The sequence below is a fragment of the Cervus elaphus genome, chromosome 1 (assembly GCF_910594005.1).
Source record: "Cervus elaphus chromosome 1, mCerEla1.1, whole genome shotgun sequence".
In the NCBI taxonomy this organism is placed as follows: domain Eukaryota; kingdom Metazoa; phylum Chordata; class Mammalia; order Artiodactyla; family Cervidae; genus Cervus; species Cervus elaphus.
In genome coordinates, this window is record NC_057815.1 from 21,816,388 (window position 1) to 21,831,929 (window position 15,542).

At 37.4% G+C, this 15,542-nt stretch overlaps 1 protein-coding gene across 8 annotated transcripts in view; it reads right to left on the reverse strand.

Moving 5' to 3' along the window:
- Nucleotides 1-15,542, reverse strand: part of YAP1 (Yes1 associated transcriptional regulator) — a 124,556-nt gene that overhangs the window by 12,040 nt on the left and 96,974 nt on the right. For 2 of the 8 annotated variants that reach the window (XM_043894963.1, XM_043894950.1), the window contains exons 5-6: nucleotides 12,032-12,213; nucleotides 9,233-9,280 (exon numbers count right to left, since the gene is read on the reverse strand). In XM_043894963.1, coding sequence (XP_043750898.1) covers nucleotides 9,233-9,280; nucleotides 12,032-12,213 — 230 coding nt within the window. Of the gene's footprint in view, nucleotides 1-9,232; nucleotides 9,281-12,019; nucleotides 12,214-15,542 lie in introns of all 8 variants that reach the window. The other 6 variants (XM_043894873.1, XM_043894795.1, XM_043895163.1 and 3 more) reach the window with 3 other exon arrangements.

The following is a 15,542-nucleotide window of genomic DNA, read 5'->3' on the forward strand; positions in this document are numbered from 1 at the left end:
CACCACAGTTCAAAACCATCAATTCTTCGGCATTCAGCTTTCTTTATGGTCCAACTCTCACGTCCACACATAACTACTAGAAAAATCATAGCTTTGACTAAATGGGCTTTTGTTGATAAAGTAATGTCTCTGCTTTTTAATGTGCTGTCTAGGTTTGTCATAGCTTTTCTTCCAAGGAGCAAGCATCTTTTAATTTCATGGCTACAATCACCATCTGCAGTGATTTTGGAGCCCAGGAAAATAAAATCTGTCACAGCTTCCCCATCTATTTTCCACAAAGTGATGGGACCAGATGCCCTGATCTTGGTTTTTTGAATGTTGAGTTTTAAGCCAACTTTTCCACTCTTCTCTTTCACCCTCATCAAGCAGCTCTTTAGGTCCTCTTCACTTTCTCCCATAAGGGTGGTGTCACCTGCATATCTGAGGTTATTGCTATTTCTCTCGGCAATCTTGATTCAAATTCATGCTTCATCCAGCCCAGCGTTTCTCATGACGTACTCTACATATAAGTTAAATAAGTAGGGTGACAATATTCAGCCTTGATTTACTCCTTTCCCAATTTGGAACCAATCTGTTGTCCCATGTCCATTTGTAAATGTTGTTTCTTGACTTGCATACAGGTTTCTCAAGAGGCAGGTAAAGTGTCTGCTGTACTCATCTCTAAGAATTTTCCACAGTTTGTTGTGATCCACACAAAGGCTTTAGTGTAGTCAATGACACAGAAATAGATGTTTTTCTGAAATTCTCTTGCTTTTTCTATGATCCAATGGATGTTGGCAATTTGATCTCTGGTTCCTCTGCCTTTTCTAAATCTAGTTTGAACATGTGAAAATTCTCGGTTCACATACTGTTGAAGCCTGGCTTGGAGAATTTTGAGCATTACTCCACTAGTGTTTGAGATAAGTTTAATTGTGTGGTAGTTTGAACATTCTTTGGCATTGCCTTTCTTTGGGATTGGAATGAAAACTGACATTTTCCAGTCCTGTGGCCACTGCTGAGTTTTCCAAATTTGTTGCCACACTGATTGCAGCACTTTCACAGCATCATCTTTTAGAATTTTCAATAGCTCAGCTGGAATTCCATCACCTCTACTAGGTGTGTTCATAGTGATGCTTCCTAAGGCCCACTTGACTTCACATTCCAGGATGTTTGGCTCTAGGTGAGTGATCACCCCATCGTGGTTATCTGGATTAGTAAGATCTTTTTTGTACAGTTCTTCTGTGTATTCTTGCCACCTCTTCTTAGTATCTTCTGCTTCTGTTAGGTCCATACCATTTCTGTCCTTTATTGTGGCCATCTTGGAATGAAATGTTCTGTTGGTATCTATAATTTTCTTGAAGAGATCTCTAGTCTTTCCCATTCTATTATTTTCCTCTATTTCTTTGCATTGATCAATGCAAAGTTCAGTTCACTTCAGTTCAGTTGCTCAGTTGTGTCCGACTCTTTGCGACCCCATGGACTGAAGCATGCCAGGCTTCCCTGTTCATCACCAGCTCCTGGAGCTTGCCCGAACTCATGTCCATTGAGTTGGTGACGCTATCCAACCATCTCATCCTGTTGTCCCCTTCTCCTCCCACCTTCAGTCTTTCCCAGCATCAGGTGGCCAAAATATTGGAGTTTAAGCTTCAGCATCAGTCCTTCCAATGAATATTCGGGACTGATTTCCTTTAGGATGGACTCTCAAGAGTCTTCACCAACACCACAGTTCAAAAGCATCAATTCTTCAGCACTCAGCTTTCTCTATAGTCCACCTCTCACATCCATACATGACTACTGGAAAAAACATAGCCTTGACTAGACGGATCCTTGTTGGCAAAGTGATGTTTGCTTTTTAATATGCTGTCTAGGTGGGCCATAGCTTTTCTTCCAAGGAGCAAGCATCTTTTAATTTCATGGCTGCAGTCACCATCTGCAGTGATTTTGGAGCCCCGAAAAATTAGGTCAGCCACTGTTTCCATTAAGGCTTCCGCTCTCCTAGCTATTCTCTGGAACTCTGCAGTCAGGTAGATATACCTTTGCTTTGCTCCTTTTTCCTTTTGCTTCTCTTCTCACCCTGAGCGTATCTGTGTATGATCTCAGCACTTATCACATGATATTGTAATCATTCCTTCACTATTTCTTCTCTGTCCCCTAAGGGTACAAAGTGAATAAATTAATGGCTGCTTTGGAGCATAAAAGAGCTTCTAAACACTTTGAAGAATTTACATTGCCAATAAAATATGAGGCTGTTAAAAGCAATAAAGTTTAAAATGAGTAAAATTACAGGCTCCAGATGAGATCAATGCCTAGAGAAGAGGCATCCTTTTGTTTTCTGTGTACCTAGTTTTGAACTCCTTGCAACACAAAGCAAATAGATAGTTACTGAAACAACTTAATAAACTGGCTATACTTTTCATATTGTCCTTCACAGCTTTTTGTCTTACCCTTTTTGATCGTTTCTATTTTTTTAAGGTTTTATGAAGCTAAAGCTAATTGCCATGTGTAAAATCTCCATGTTCTCATTCTGCCACATTGCTTGTTTGAAGCTGTCAGATTTTTACTTCTTGCTGCCTTTAACAACTGAATTTCTACTGTCAGCAGACACTGAAAACCAACTATCCACATTTACAAAGAAAGGTAATTTAGAGGTGTGAATAAGAAGGCTGATCTTTCTTATAAGTTGCCTAAGATATCCAATCCCCTGAAAGGCTACAGAAATATATACTTCTCATCAAACCTATTTATGAGTCAAGACTAAGAGCAACTAACCTAGGGATTCATCTAAACTGAACTTGAAAGGAACAAGGGGAAAAAAATGCCACTTTTATTTACTGGGAGTGGCGGCAGGATGGTGTTAGCATTAATAGTAGGGAATACGGCATGAAAACAAACGTAATGTGGTAAGGCCAATAATACAAATAACATATACATAGATTACAGAACCCATACACACTAAGTATGAATATTCAGCTGTGGTCTGAAAGTTCTAGTTATAGAAAAAATAAACAAAACCCCAAAACCAACCAACCAGGGTTGATTAGAAGTAATTTTTGGTTTTACTGAGGTATAATTGATATAGTTTACACATATGTTATCCAAAAATGGGTATATTTTTACATAGCTCAGCATTTGCTAAAGATAAAATGACTTCAAGTAACTAAAGTTGACTTGGTAGCTCCCTCCCCAAAGCATTAATTCTTTTGTTAACATTTTCATCTGCTGTGAACATAATTTATTTCACAGACTTCAATAAGGAAGATGAAACATTTTTTTTTATATTTTAAAGAAACTGTCAAGAATTGGGGAGGAAAACCACATGTATTCATTTAGGAAAACAGGCCAACTTCTCCCCCACTTCTTATATATAATATATAAGAAGTTTGGAGTTCACGTGAATATGAAAACAGTAAGGCCCACTTCCACATAAACACACACACACACACCCACATAGAGATGGAAAATCGCAGAAGTGTCCGACTCAGTGCTAAGCCTCGTCAGGTTCTAAAGGAGCGTGAATGTGGAGTCAGGTTAACTGAGAAGAGTTCCTCCCTAAAGCTGTCCTGCTGCCAGTGAGAACAATTAGATCATGGGTTTTCACTGTGAGTAAGCTTTATAATTCCTTGTATTCTTAGTCAAGGACTGCAGATGTGAAAGTGAACACACTGCATAAAATTAATAACTTTACAGTAAAATATTAAAAAAGTTTCAGAGTGTACAGAATTTTTGCTAGTGACTTTATGAGCTTAGTTGCTCAGTTGTGTCTGACTCTTTGTGACCCCATGGACTGTATCCCACCGGGCTTCTCTGTCCATGAAATTCTCCAGGCAAGAGTACTGGAGTGGACTGCCATTCCCTTCTTCAGGGGATCTTCCTGATCCAGGGATCAAACCAGGGTCTCCTGTATTGTAGGCAGATTCTTAACCATCTGAGCCACCAGGAAAGCCCAGTGCCTTTATAGAAAAATAATTATTTTAATATGGATAACTATGAAATGAAGTTACATAATCTGAATTTTTTAATCAAAAATATTTCATATAAACTTTCTTAATAATATCCATCTTAAAATAATGCCTGTATATATCTACATATACCTATGTAGAATACACCCATTCCATTGCAATTAAAACATTTTGGATGAATATGAACATTATTTTGTAATTGAGTAAATCTGGCATAGCTGTTTTAAAAATTAGCCTTGGGACATATTTGGATTGTCTACAAAAACTGATTTCAGTTGAAACATTTCATGTTGAAAGTTATGTCTATCTCTAAAGAAGCTTTTTATCCCAAACAAATGTCTAAAATTAGAATACTGAGCTAAAAATACAAGTTCGTTAAGCTTCTCTTTTCCCAAAGGTAGTCAGAATAAATAGTATGACAGACTTTCAAAAATGGAGAACTAAGCAAGTTATAGGAAATTCAGCCAAAATTTATCATGCTTCTGTATTTCAAAGGTCAAACAATTCTTTTAGAGTATTTGACTTTTTCTAAAGGAAGCAAGTATTTTTAGCTCATTTTCTTCTGTAATAATACAAAAATGTGGTGACTTTTCCCACTGAGCCTGTAAATCTTAGCTAATCTGGTATGCGTGTGGAGCCAGGGCTATCCGCCCTGTAAGTAAAACTCATGGACCCAGTTTGGTCTGGAGGGAAGTTTCCAGGATAGTTTATAAAGGAAAACAGGATTTGCCTGGTTCATATAGTGGACTTTTATGGACTCAAAATCTAGACATGAGCCATTGGTCCTTTTTCAATTTCCCTTCTCTTATCTAAGTGGCAGTACCATTTCTCATAGGATAAAAAAGATACTTTTAAGATATTAAGTATTTTGGCCCCATAAAAAATTGATGTTTTGGTTCACACTATTTAGAAAAATCAGGAGAAAGGCAGTAGAAGAAGTCAGTAGTCCGGAAACACTTTGAACACTGCTAGATTATTAAATTCTTAAGAGTACCCTACCAAAATGGAGGCACATGCCTATACAAAATCAAAATTTAGAAACCAGTCAAATATCTATCAATAGGTGAACAGATAAACAACTGTAGCATATCCATACAATGGAATACTAGGTAGCAGTAAAAGGAAATGAACTATAGATATAATATGAATGAATCTCAAAATAATCATGCTAAGGTGAAAAAGTTATGATCCCATTCATAGAAAATCCTATAAAATTAATGTCAACTTTACTTTCTTAAAGCAATTTTTTTCTTCAGCCAACACAATTTATGTCTCATTTCTGGATAATACATGGCACACAAATGAGTTTTCCCTTCTTGAACCCAATCAATTTATTTAAAGTAGGTTAGTTTAGTGAACTAGAAACCCAAATTTAGAAATGGAGAAAAACTCTAAAAATACACATCTTTTAAACAGTTTATCTTAGTAATAGCAGTCTATGTCAACAGAAGTAAAAAAAGCCATTTCCTCCAACCATTCAAGATAGGTCCTTGTCATACCCCATTTTCCAACACAGTTTTAAACCACCATAGTATATTTAATTATGTCAAAAGTTATTAAAACATTTAACCAATGTTGAGAATGCTTTTTGTTTTTTTTAAATATTTGTGGCATTTACCGAAGTTATCTTCAACTTCAGAACAACCCTTTTGACTAAAAAATGTGTATATGTGGATTTGGGAATAGTTATGACTACTGTATGATAATCTTAAATTCTTAAAAGTGATAATCAAAATAGATTTGATTTTTTTAGGCAGTTTTATGTTCCCACAGCATGATCCTGAGATTCAACACTCTGACAGATCTCTTTTGTAATTTATGCTACTTAATTGTGGTCTCAAAGTAATAAAGTTATTATAACACTGTTCAAATTACCATGACCTTAATGAATAAAACAAATGAGATAATCTATTAGAGTACACAGAGCGTGAGGTTGAATCTCATCCCTTCTTATACAGTTTTCAACATGCCCATTAAAAATAAAATATTCATGGGAAAATACCAAAATGAATCTATGATTTATTCAATATTAGGAATTCAAAAAGGAGAGATAATCTTAGCTTTTCTAGTATCTGCTAACATAAAAGAGAGTCTGGAGGGAAAGAAAGCCAAAGATTTGCTATTATTAAACTCAGAAAAAAAAAAGTTGCAGTGATTATTTTCATATGGCTCTGAAAAGAGGTATCCTTTTGCTCTATTTGACTAAAACTATGGACATCTGAATTTCTTCACCATTTTGGGCTAAGAGTGTAGTACAATATGTTCAATATTAATACTAAAATATTAATTTTTATTTATTTAAATTATTTTTAATTAATTTTTCAATCCCTCAAAACCAGTAACTGACCCTGGTGTGTTATTACTATATACATGGAATGGCAACTACACAATATTCACTAGTTGCAAAATATTTTTTGCAATATAAATAATTTCTATGAAGCTATAATTTCTATTAAGAGTAAAGCAATTACTTGCTCAAAAATAAAGTTAAGATATATATACATAGCAGTCTTGTTTCTATTTTCTGGGTTTTTCAAGAATTCTGATGAGGGCTCTTGGGGATGTGTTTTGATCTAGGCCTGATGAAAGAAATGGAGAATCTTAATTAGTAAAAGGGAAGAGGAAAAGACATAATGGGGAAAAGGATTCCTCATGAGTGGGATCATGGCAACAAGACAGGGGTGTGCACTTGGCTGAAGGAGGGTAACTGGCTTAACCAGAATTGAGAGAAAGAAAGACTACTGACCATAGACCATAAAGGAGCCAGGCTGCAGAGTTTAGGCCTGACCTCACAGGTACTAAGGGAACCACAGGCAGTAAGAACCACATTCTTAAGCATAAGACAGGTAAAAACATTCACACTCAGGCGGGGGAACCATCTTTTCTCCAAGGTGAACATCACATGCATGCTCAATCTCACAGAGCAGAGACAATGCTTACAGTTTCAAAGTCTTCTTTTGTTTTTTCCTGAGACTAGAAACTGCTTTAGAAACATAAAAATAGCTAAGCTAATCTGAATGAAATTAAACAATTTAAAGCTTTATAAGGACAAGTTTTCCAAAATTCTGCCAACAAACCCTTTGTTAAAGGGAATAATTTCCATTTTTAACTAAGAAGATATACTAATGCCTTTAAAGTTGTCTTAATTTTTCAGAATTTTGCATTACCCTCACCCATACTGACACTAGCTTACATGACCAGAGAATTCTACAGTACAGACATGTTTTGTTAATCCTACGCAGAAGTACTTAGTAATTTGTAAACATTTTGAAGTCTGATACTTTCCCACAGTCCATAGCAAACGAGCTATATAATTATAAAATAATGTCACTGATTTCATTTTGCTTGTTAACCCATCTGTACTAATTTCTATTAGAAAAGTAAAAACAAAGATATCTGACAACTTTGAACAAAAGTGTCTGGCACTCAAGTATTGAATGGATCCATCGCTTTTTCTTCATTATTCCTTTGTACAGTCTGTTCTTTGAGACTGGAAAGTTTCTTCTTCCTTTCTTGATTATCTTGGTAACCTTATTTAAAGGCATCTTCACTTAAGACTGTTCTTTGTGAAAATTTTCCTGACATCTACATTAAGATAATCCAGAAAATAAGTAGGATGAGAAAAACACAAATACTTGCTTGATACAAATACCACCAGTTTCTATGTATTTGAGCAATTCCAAATTTAGCCATATATTGGAATTTCATACATTTTCCCAGTTGTGCCAGGTAAATACACTGACAACTGAAACTTATATAACAAGCTAATAATATGTTATTCTCCACATATACGAAGCTAATTTAAAAATTAAAACTTTTCATAAAACCTGTCTCTTTCAGGTTTCCAGCTCTGACTTAGACAAATCTAAGGGATCAACACTGTAATTTTAATACCATACAAATTTATTGATAATAGAATTTTAATTTATAAGCCTTAACTTTTATAAAGCTTTACTACTAAAAGAAGTATCTAAAAACTCCTGATAATTTTAATGAGAGCAACTATTTACACTTATACTGATGTATGAAATAAAGACCTGAAGGTAGTTCATTTATTTATCAGATTTAAAGTTTAAGATCTTAATAGGAAAAAATAAACAGGAGACAATTTCAAAACACTTTAACACGGAGAACTTTTTGCTTGATCCCAAGTCTCATTTGAATTAATTTCTGCTCCTATGTTTCCACTTTATTTAAAGATCCAGTGCTACAGTGCTCTTCCCAGTCAAATGTGAAATTAGCAGCCCTCATTGTAAGAATGTCTGCACTGCTTTAGCAAAGATGATGTTCATGAATTATTCCCTTACTTGATTTCTTGATTAAAGAAAGCATTTATGAGAGAGATAAAGAATAGAGATTTTCCTGTCACCAAGTTAACTGGTCTCTGTGAGGATTCTATCTAGTATAGTATCTAGACAGACAAGTTAACAGAATCTAACGTGAGTGGAGTTCTGACAATTCCCACTTCCACAGTTCATTCCAACACAATGCACCTGTCAGCCTAGTGCAGAAGAGCTAGAGAGAATAAAATGAGGCGTCTCATGGTCACCTCTGCCCACCTGAAAAAAGTGCAATAATCCCTCAGCTTCTACTTCCTCTATAATCGGTGAGCCCTAAACACAGAGATCTCTTTGGTTTTAAGAATGAGATTCTCTTCATGAGTCAGACAAGTGCCTGTGTTATAGAAGGAAAAAGTGGCCACACCCGCTCCACCTAAATAAGATACCTTCACAAGCAGTGCTTCTTTGGGTTCACCAGGGAGAAATGCTGATAAAAGCCAACAGAGACCCAAAAGAGTACTCAGGTAGAGCACTGTTCACTTCTCTCTTCTAGTGATTTTGACATTCTTTCTTTGGAATGTCCACTAGAAAAACGTCTCCCTTCCTAGTAGTATCATTACACTCTAATGGATTTCCTAAAGTAGCCTACCTAAGTAAATAAGCTGTGCCACCTTTGTTACTGTTCAAATTTTTAATTCCTGTAAGTCACTGTAAGCACTACTTCAGGCTACACAAATAAAAATCAGACACACTTCAAGGCTGACAGGATGCACACACTACATATCAAATGTGGGGGCTGAGGGGAGAGACCTCCAGGGAGTCAAAAGGACTACTACTATTGTGGAAGGAGCAGACAGTGTCAACTTTCTGGGAATAGCAATGTTAACTTAGGTAGCTTGGTAGGAAGAGGCCTTGAAGTTATTCTTCAGTGAGGACAGGCCCCCGGAGCACAAGTTTTTCTCTTTCCTAACAGAATATCTATTTTCAACGCTAAAACATCAGACAAGAGCCTACCTGACATTTTGGAGAATTGGCTGTGCTCGGATTGATATTCCGCATTGCCTAAGAGTGAAAAATAAGATGGATAAAAATTACTTTAAGCCACATGGGTTGGCTGTGTAGGCTGACTTACAAATTCCATCCAGACATATCACCATAGCACAGAATTCCCAAGCTAGCTCAAGAAGAAGCAGACTGAGGGAGACAGGAGACCATGGAGTCACCACAGAACACACGGAAGCCTCAGCAGTGTTCACAGCGTTGAGGGCAGGACAGGTGTCGGGACTCAAACACAATCTGATACTGGTCGGGTAGGTTCTTTACTTCTGAGTATTAGATGAAGCAGGGAAAATATAATTTGATGTTTCAGTGATAAGAGAAACTGTCAGTGCAAGTTCACAGGAAGCCAAAAGACTTAAACTGAATTTATACTGATGGCTAAAAAACAAACACCTTAAACAATACACCATTAGTATAAGATTAGAGCAGGTCGGTCACTTCAACAGAAGGATAGACAACACAGTAGGCAGTAAAGAGACAAAGAAGTCACCTTTAAAGGAAGCTATTCTGTCCGGGACCGTCACCCAGAGTAAGAGTGGGAATAAGGCTTAGGAAAATTCTTTAGAATAAAGAATTTCATAAGCAGCAGCATTCTGCCCACTGGCTGGGAAGGGGATGGGAGACAGCTGATCTACAGCAAAATGACTGATTTTAATCTTTCTTATTAATAAGGTTTCTTGGTTTTGATGGTCTTCAATTCATATGTGAAATAATATTTACTTATACCATCTAGTACTCAGTAACGACAAAATGAAAAGCAAGCAATGAAAACAGGCTGTGTAAAACGTACCCTGAAATTACTTTATTTCTTCTAATAGCTATATAATTATATTCTTGATGATGCTACCTTGCTCTGGTGATAAAGTTTTATTTAAATGAAAAATGTCTTTCCTTTATAGTAATATGTTAAAAGTCTGTCAGAGGTATAATAAACTTGTTAACGTGCTTCCTTTTTCTACTTTCTTAAAGGCAGATGAGGAAATACTTCTTTCAAGACCACTTCATGACACCACATAGGGGCATCACCTCCCTCGCTCACTTCTGGGCCCAGCCTCACCACGGGACACTGGCCGGCTACCGACAGCGCAGTTTGCAGGTGTGGCGGTCTGGGGTGCTTGTGGCTCAGTTTAACTCTTAGGTACCAGTTCTTCAAGTCCCAAATCAGAGTTCAATCACTACATCAAGTTCATCTATTTCCATTAACACTCAAGTGACACTATTAAAATATAACCTTCATGAAGAAAACAGTACCTTGTTCAAATGTCTACACCCTGGCAACAAAAATGTACCATAAACGATATTTTTAATGCCTTATCTTAGTATGCCATGATTTAGGGCAGGGGGAATAATATAGACACATGTATTTCATGTTTGTAAATAAAGAGAAGGTCTGGGGTGGGGGTGGGGGGAAGCATAAGAAATTGTTAGCTATTTACTTCCAGAAAAGAGAACTAGAGAAATGGAAAGGGAGATTTTATTTTCACTTACACCTTTTGTACACTTTCAAAATCACACTGTGCTTTTATTACCCAAAATATTTATATAAAAATTTTAAAATATACTAAGATCATACCCCCAACATCTGAACTTTAGATTTTATCATTCTGAAATTTGAGATGAGGGATTATATTTTTATGGCACAAAAAAGCCAACAGTATTTCTGAAAGAAAATCTATAGAAATGGCCCTAAAGGTTTCCAGCTCTCTAATGTTAGAACCTACCCTTCCCAACGTGAAAAAAACCACCACAAGCACGTAATTTTAAGACACTTGGGGATCTTCTAAACTTGGGATAGCCTATGTTACATTTTAAATAAAACACATCTTAGATCAGCAATAGTGAAAGCTATCTGTCCTGTGAGAGGTATCCTACTGGTGTATTCTCCTAGACAGATAATTTGTTTAAAGTAAAAGATGTTTCTCCCCAGGTGATGTTCCAGTTCCTCCCTTAGTGAAACCTTCAGATATTAAATGGTCTGCAGTTCCCTGTACAGACATACCTCACTTTATTGCACTTCACAGACACTGCAATTTTTTTAAAAACACACTGAAGGTTTATGGCAACCCTGCGACTAGCAAGTCTATCAGAGCCATTTTTCTAAAAGCAATTGCTCACTTCACGCCTCGGTGTCACATTTTGGCAACTCTCACAATATTTTGGCCTTTTTTGTTATTATTTTATTTATAACAGCAATCTGTGATGTTACTATTGCAAAAAGATGACTCACTGAAAGCTCAGGTGATGGCTAGCATTTTTTTCAGCAGTTAAGTATTTAAAAATTAAGTACTTTTAAAAAATGTACACTGTTTAAGACTTAATGCTATTACACACTTTAATGGACTATAGTATGGTATAAACATTAACTTCTACATGCACCCGCAAACCAAAAACTTCGTGTGATTCACTTTACTGCAACACTCGCTTCACTGTGGTGGTCTGGAACTGACGGGCAGTATCTCCGAGGTATGCCTGTGTATTTGAGGACAAGCGCCCTTGCTTCCCTGACTCCTGCCTGACTGCGGTGAACATGGCCCGAACGCCTCTGTGTGATACAGGTCACAGCCCACGCGCTCAGAGGCCAGCGAAGAGACTCAGACGAGGACAGAGCCGGACAGAACGTTTCTGTGTCCCTCTAGTTTTAAGAGAGACAACGCTCCTCTGCCACCGACAAATGCCGGAACGAAACACACCCAGCTTCAGGTAGGAAAACAAAGCCCCGAGAGCGGAAGGCTGGTCTCTAACCTGGGGCCTCACCTGCCGAAGCAGTTCTTGCTGCTTCAGTCGCAGCCTCTCCTTCTCCATCTGCAGCTGCTGCAGGCGCATCTGCTGCTGCTGGTTGGAACTGCCGCCACCCAGGACGCCTCCCTGCGGGCTCTGGGGGGCCAGCGGGGGCGGCTGCTTCACTGGAGCACTTTGACTGATTCTCTGGTTCATGGCTGAAAGGAAACAGAAGATCTGGTCTAAAAAACTAGCAAAGAAAAACGATATTCAGTTATTCACAAGCACGATGGAGATGGCCAACAGAGCCTTTTCTGTATAAGACCAGAAGTAACCTAAAAACCCACCAATAGTACAAAGGGCACATTAGTTTATTATTATTAGACATGCTTGTCATCAGTGTAACATGTAAGGCAGCCATGAGACAGAAGAAACAAGCAGCAGCTCTAACAGGCAAGGCCATGGAACAGTCTAAGACACACTAAGTTAAAAGCATAGTACAGAACAGAAAAGTGCTTTTTTACAAAGGGAGAGGAGGCCTATATGGATATACTACATGCATATCCAGAGAATCTGAACTGAAGGACAGCTAAGAAGCAATTAACACCTGTTGGCTCTGTAGCTGGGGAACTGGGTGACTAAAGAACTGATGTTCAAGAGAAACATTTTTTGTAACTTTTCAAGTTTGAATAATGTGAATGCACTGCTTATTACTAAATATATATCTAATTAAAAATATATCCCTCAAAGTAACTAAGAGAAAGCAATCTAAGCAGTAAAGTTCAAGATTATTAATCTTTAAATATAATGCTAACAAATCAAGTAGATTAGATGATCTGACACATGCTTCAAATAAAGCCTGTCAGAGTCTGGATGGCACAGACTGGTCTCATCCAACACCACTGTACCCCCTATACAGCCAAGGGAGTCAGTTATTTTTTTTAGTTGAACCTGTAATACACCATTTGACAATTAGAAACAGACTGGATTTTTATACTAGTGAATTTCTGCCACTGATACATTGATCAAACTATGGATTGTGGTAGCCTCAGTAAGCAGATGGAAGTCTTATTACATGAAAATGGCAGTAAGAATGATATATTACCTTTTCAGACATCTACTCAACTTTTTAAGGTGAAATTTCAGGTCATTGTTTAATACATACTGACCAAAAAAAAAACCTCTGCCCAATGACTTCACAAACACTCGAAGAAATGATACTAATCTTTTACAACCTTTTGCAGAGAACAGCAAAGAAGGAAACTTCACGACACTTTTGCGACCAGCATATCCCTAATACCTTATGAAGACATTAAAATAAAGAAAAATCATAGATGGCTCTCTCTCATCAACCTTGCTGCCAAAGTCTGAAAAGATCCACTGTTGGTGCTCATGACTTAATAGATCCCGGCCACAAAGCAAACTCCTTGTGATGATCTGCACATGTCCTCCGTTGTGCCGTAGGCACAGCTCTTGGAGGCTACTTGACAAACCTCCCAGCCTTTCCCAGAGTCTGCCATGGACATTAAGAATCATCCTCTTTCAGGGCACTGCCCTGGGACTTTGTCTACTGACATTTCTCACCTGACTGTAATTTTTTATTTACAAATTTGTATCTTCTCTTCCCAGGTGGCACTAGTGGTAAAGAACCCTCCTGCCAATGCAGGAGACATGAGAGACATGGGTTCAGTCGCTGGGTCAGGAAGATCCCCCGGAGGAGGGAACGGCAACCCACTCCAGTATTCTTGTCTGGAGAATCCCATGGACGGAAGCCTGGCAGGTCGGACAGGACTGAAGCGACTGAGCGCACACACACCTTCTCTTAGACAAGTGCCTCGGGAGTGCGGACAGACCCCAGTCAAGCATGTATTCTCAGTGCCTAGTCCAGCAGCTTGGCATAAAATCTGTGCTGAGAATAAACACTGAAATGATTCTCAGTCCTTTCACTATTCACTGAGGCAGAAGTTTAACTTTATAAAAGATACGGCAATATAGAAATCCTACCAATTTCCCCACAGACTACCAACTCTTCTATGTGGCAATATAAAATTGATTTGAAGCCAAGGATATTAGAAAAAAGGAAAATTATAGACCAATCCTCTCTCAGAAAGCCTTAGTTCAATTCAACCTACTGAGATATTAATATAAGGTGATAACATTTTGTTCTTACTTTCCCCCTCTATTTTTCCTGTAGTTCTTCTTTTTAAAAAATTTGGCCATGCCAGATGGCATGTGGGATCTTAGTTCAACGCCCTGACCAGAGACTGAACCTATGCCTCCTGCTTTGGAAGCACAGGGTCGTAACCACTGGACTGCCAGGGAAGTCTCTTTTTCTAACTTCTTCAGTTGAACTCACTTAGCTTAAATCTTTTCTTTGAACATTTAAGTCAATAAATTTACCTTTAAGGACTGCTTTTCTCGCATGTCCCACATTTGAAATCGTACATATAATTCATGATTGTTCTCTTTCAAATATCTGCAATTTCTATTTTGATTTCCATTTAACTCATGAGTTATTTAGGAGTACAGTTTATACTCTTAAGCATATATTTAAAATTTTGAAAAATAACTGCCACAGAGAAGCAGAAAAAAAATATATTATGAATCCTCATGTAGTCATCACCCAGCTTCCCAATGATCAATACCCTACTGATTTTATTTTACATCTGTCTGACTTTTCCCTCAATTACTTTCAAGCAAATAATATAGCCTCTCATCTGTAAATAACCTCAGTATGTATCGTTTGGGAGTTTTGCTTAGATTTTATAACTATTTTCTGCCTAATGCTGAAAAACTTGGTTCTAATAACATTAATATGTATTATTCTTTTATACATATACAATTATTTCAAAATAACATTATGACTGAACATTAAAGTTATGATGAACAAAATGATAATTAAAAGGTTTGAATTCTTTGTCATTTTTTTTTGTCCTTAAGATATTTCGTTAAGTATATCCAGCCAAATCAGCTTAAGTGTTACCTGAAATAATTCTTCTTTATGTAACTCAGCCACCAACTCAAATACTGGTTCACTTGTGACACTGTGCTTTTAAATTTTATACACTTGTTTTACTTACCACCCACCACGGCCCTGCCCACAACAGTTTAAAAATCCAAGCAAACACAGATCCAGGAGGGTACTGTACTACACTGAAGTAGTATGTTGGTAGCATACTCTTAATATTCAACTTCACTCTGCGTTTTTGATAATAACATCCTTGAGACTATGCCAAAGTAGTATTAGAGTTTTTCTCCCATTTTCTTTGAAAAATAACTGACTAGTATTTCATTCAACTAATTTCCTATTAGGTACCACAGTTCTAATTATAATCTGTATGTTTTAATAGCTGGTGGGGCAAGCCATATTTTTTTTGAAGCCAACTTTTGATTATTGGGATCTAATTTTATTGCTTTGTGGTTAACATAATCTGGTTCGCACACTGCTTTTTGAAATCTGTGACTGACAGGTGGTCAGTCCCTGCTTTTGTCCTAGGCCAGGGCCAGCCAGCTGCGTCATGCCTCTCTTCCTGTGCTCTCAACACTC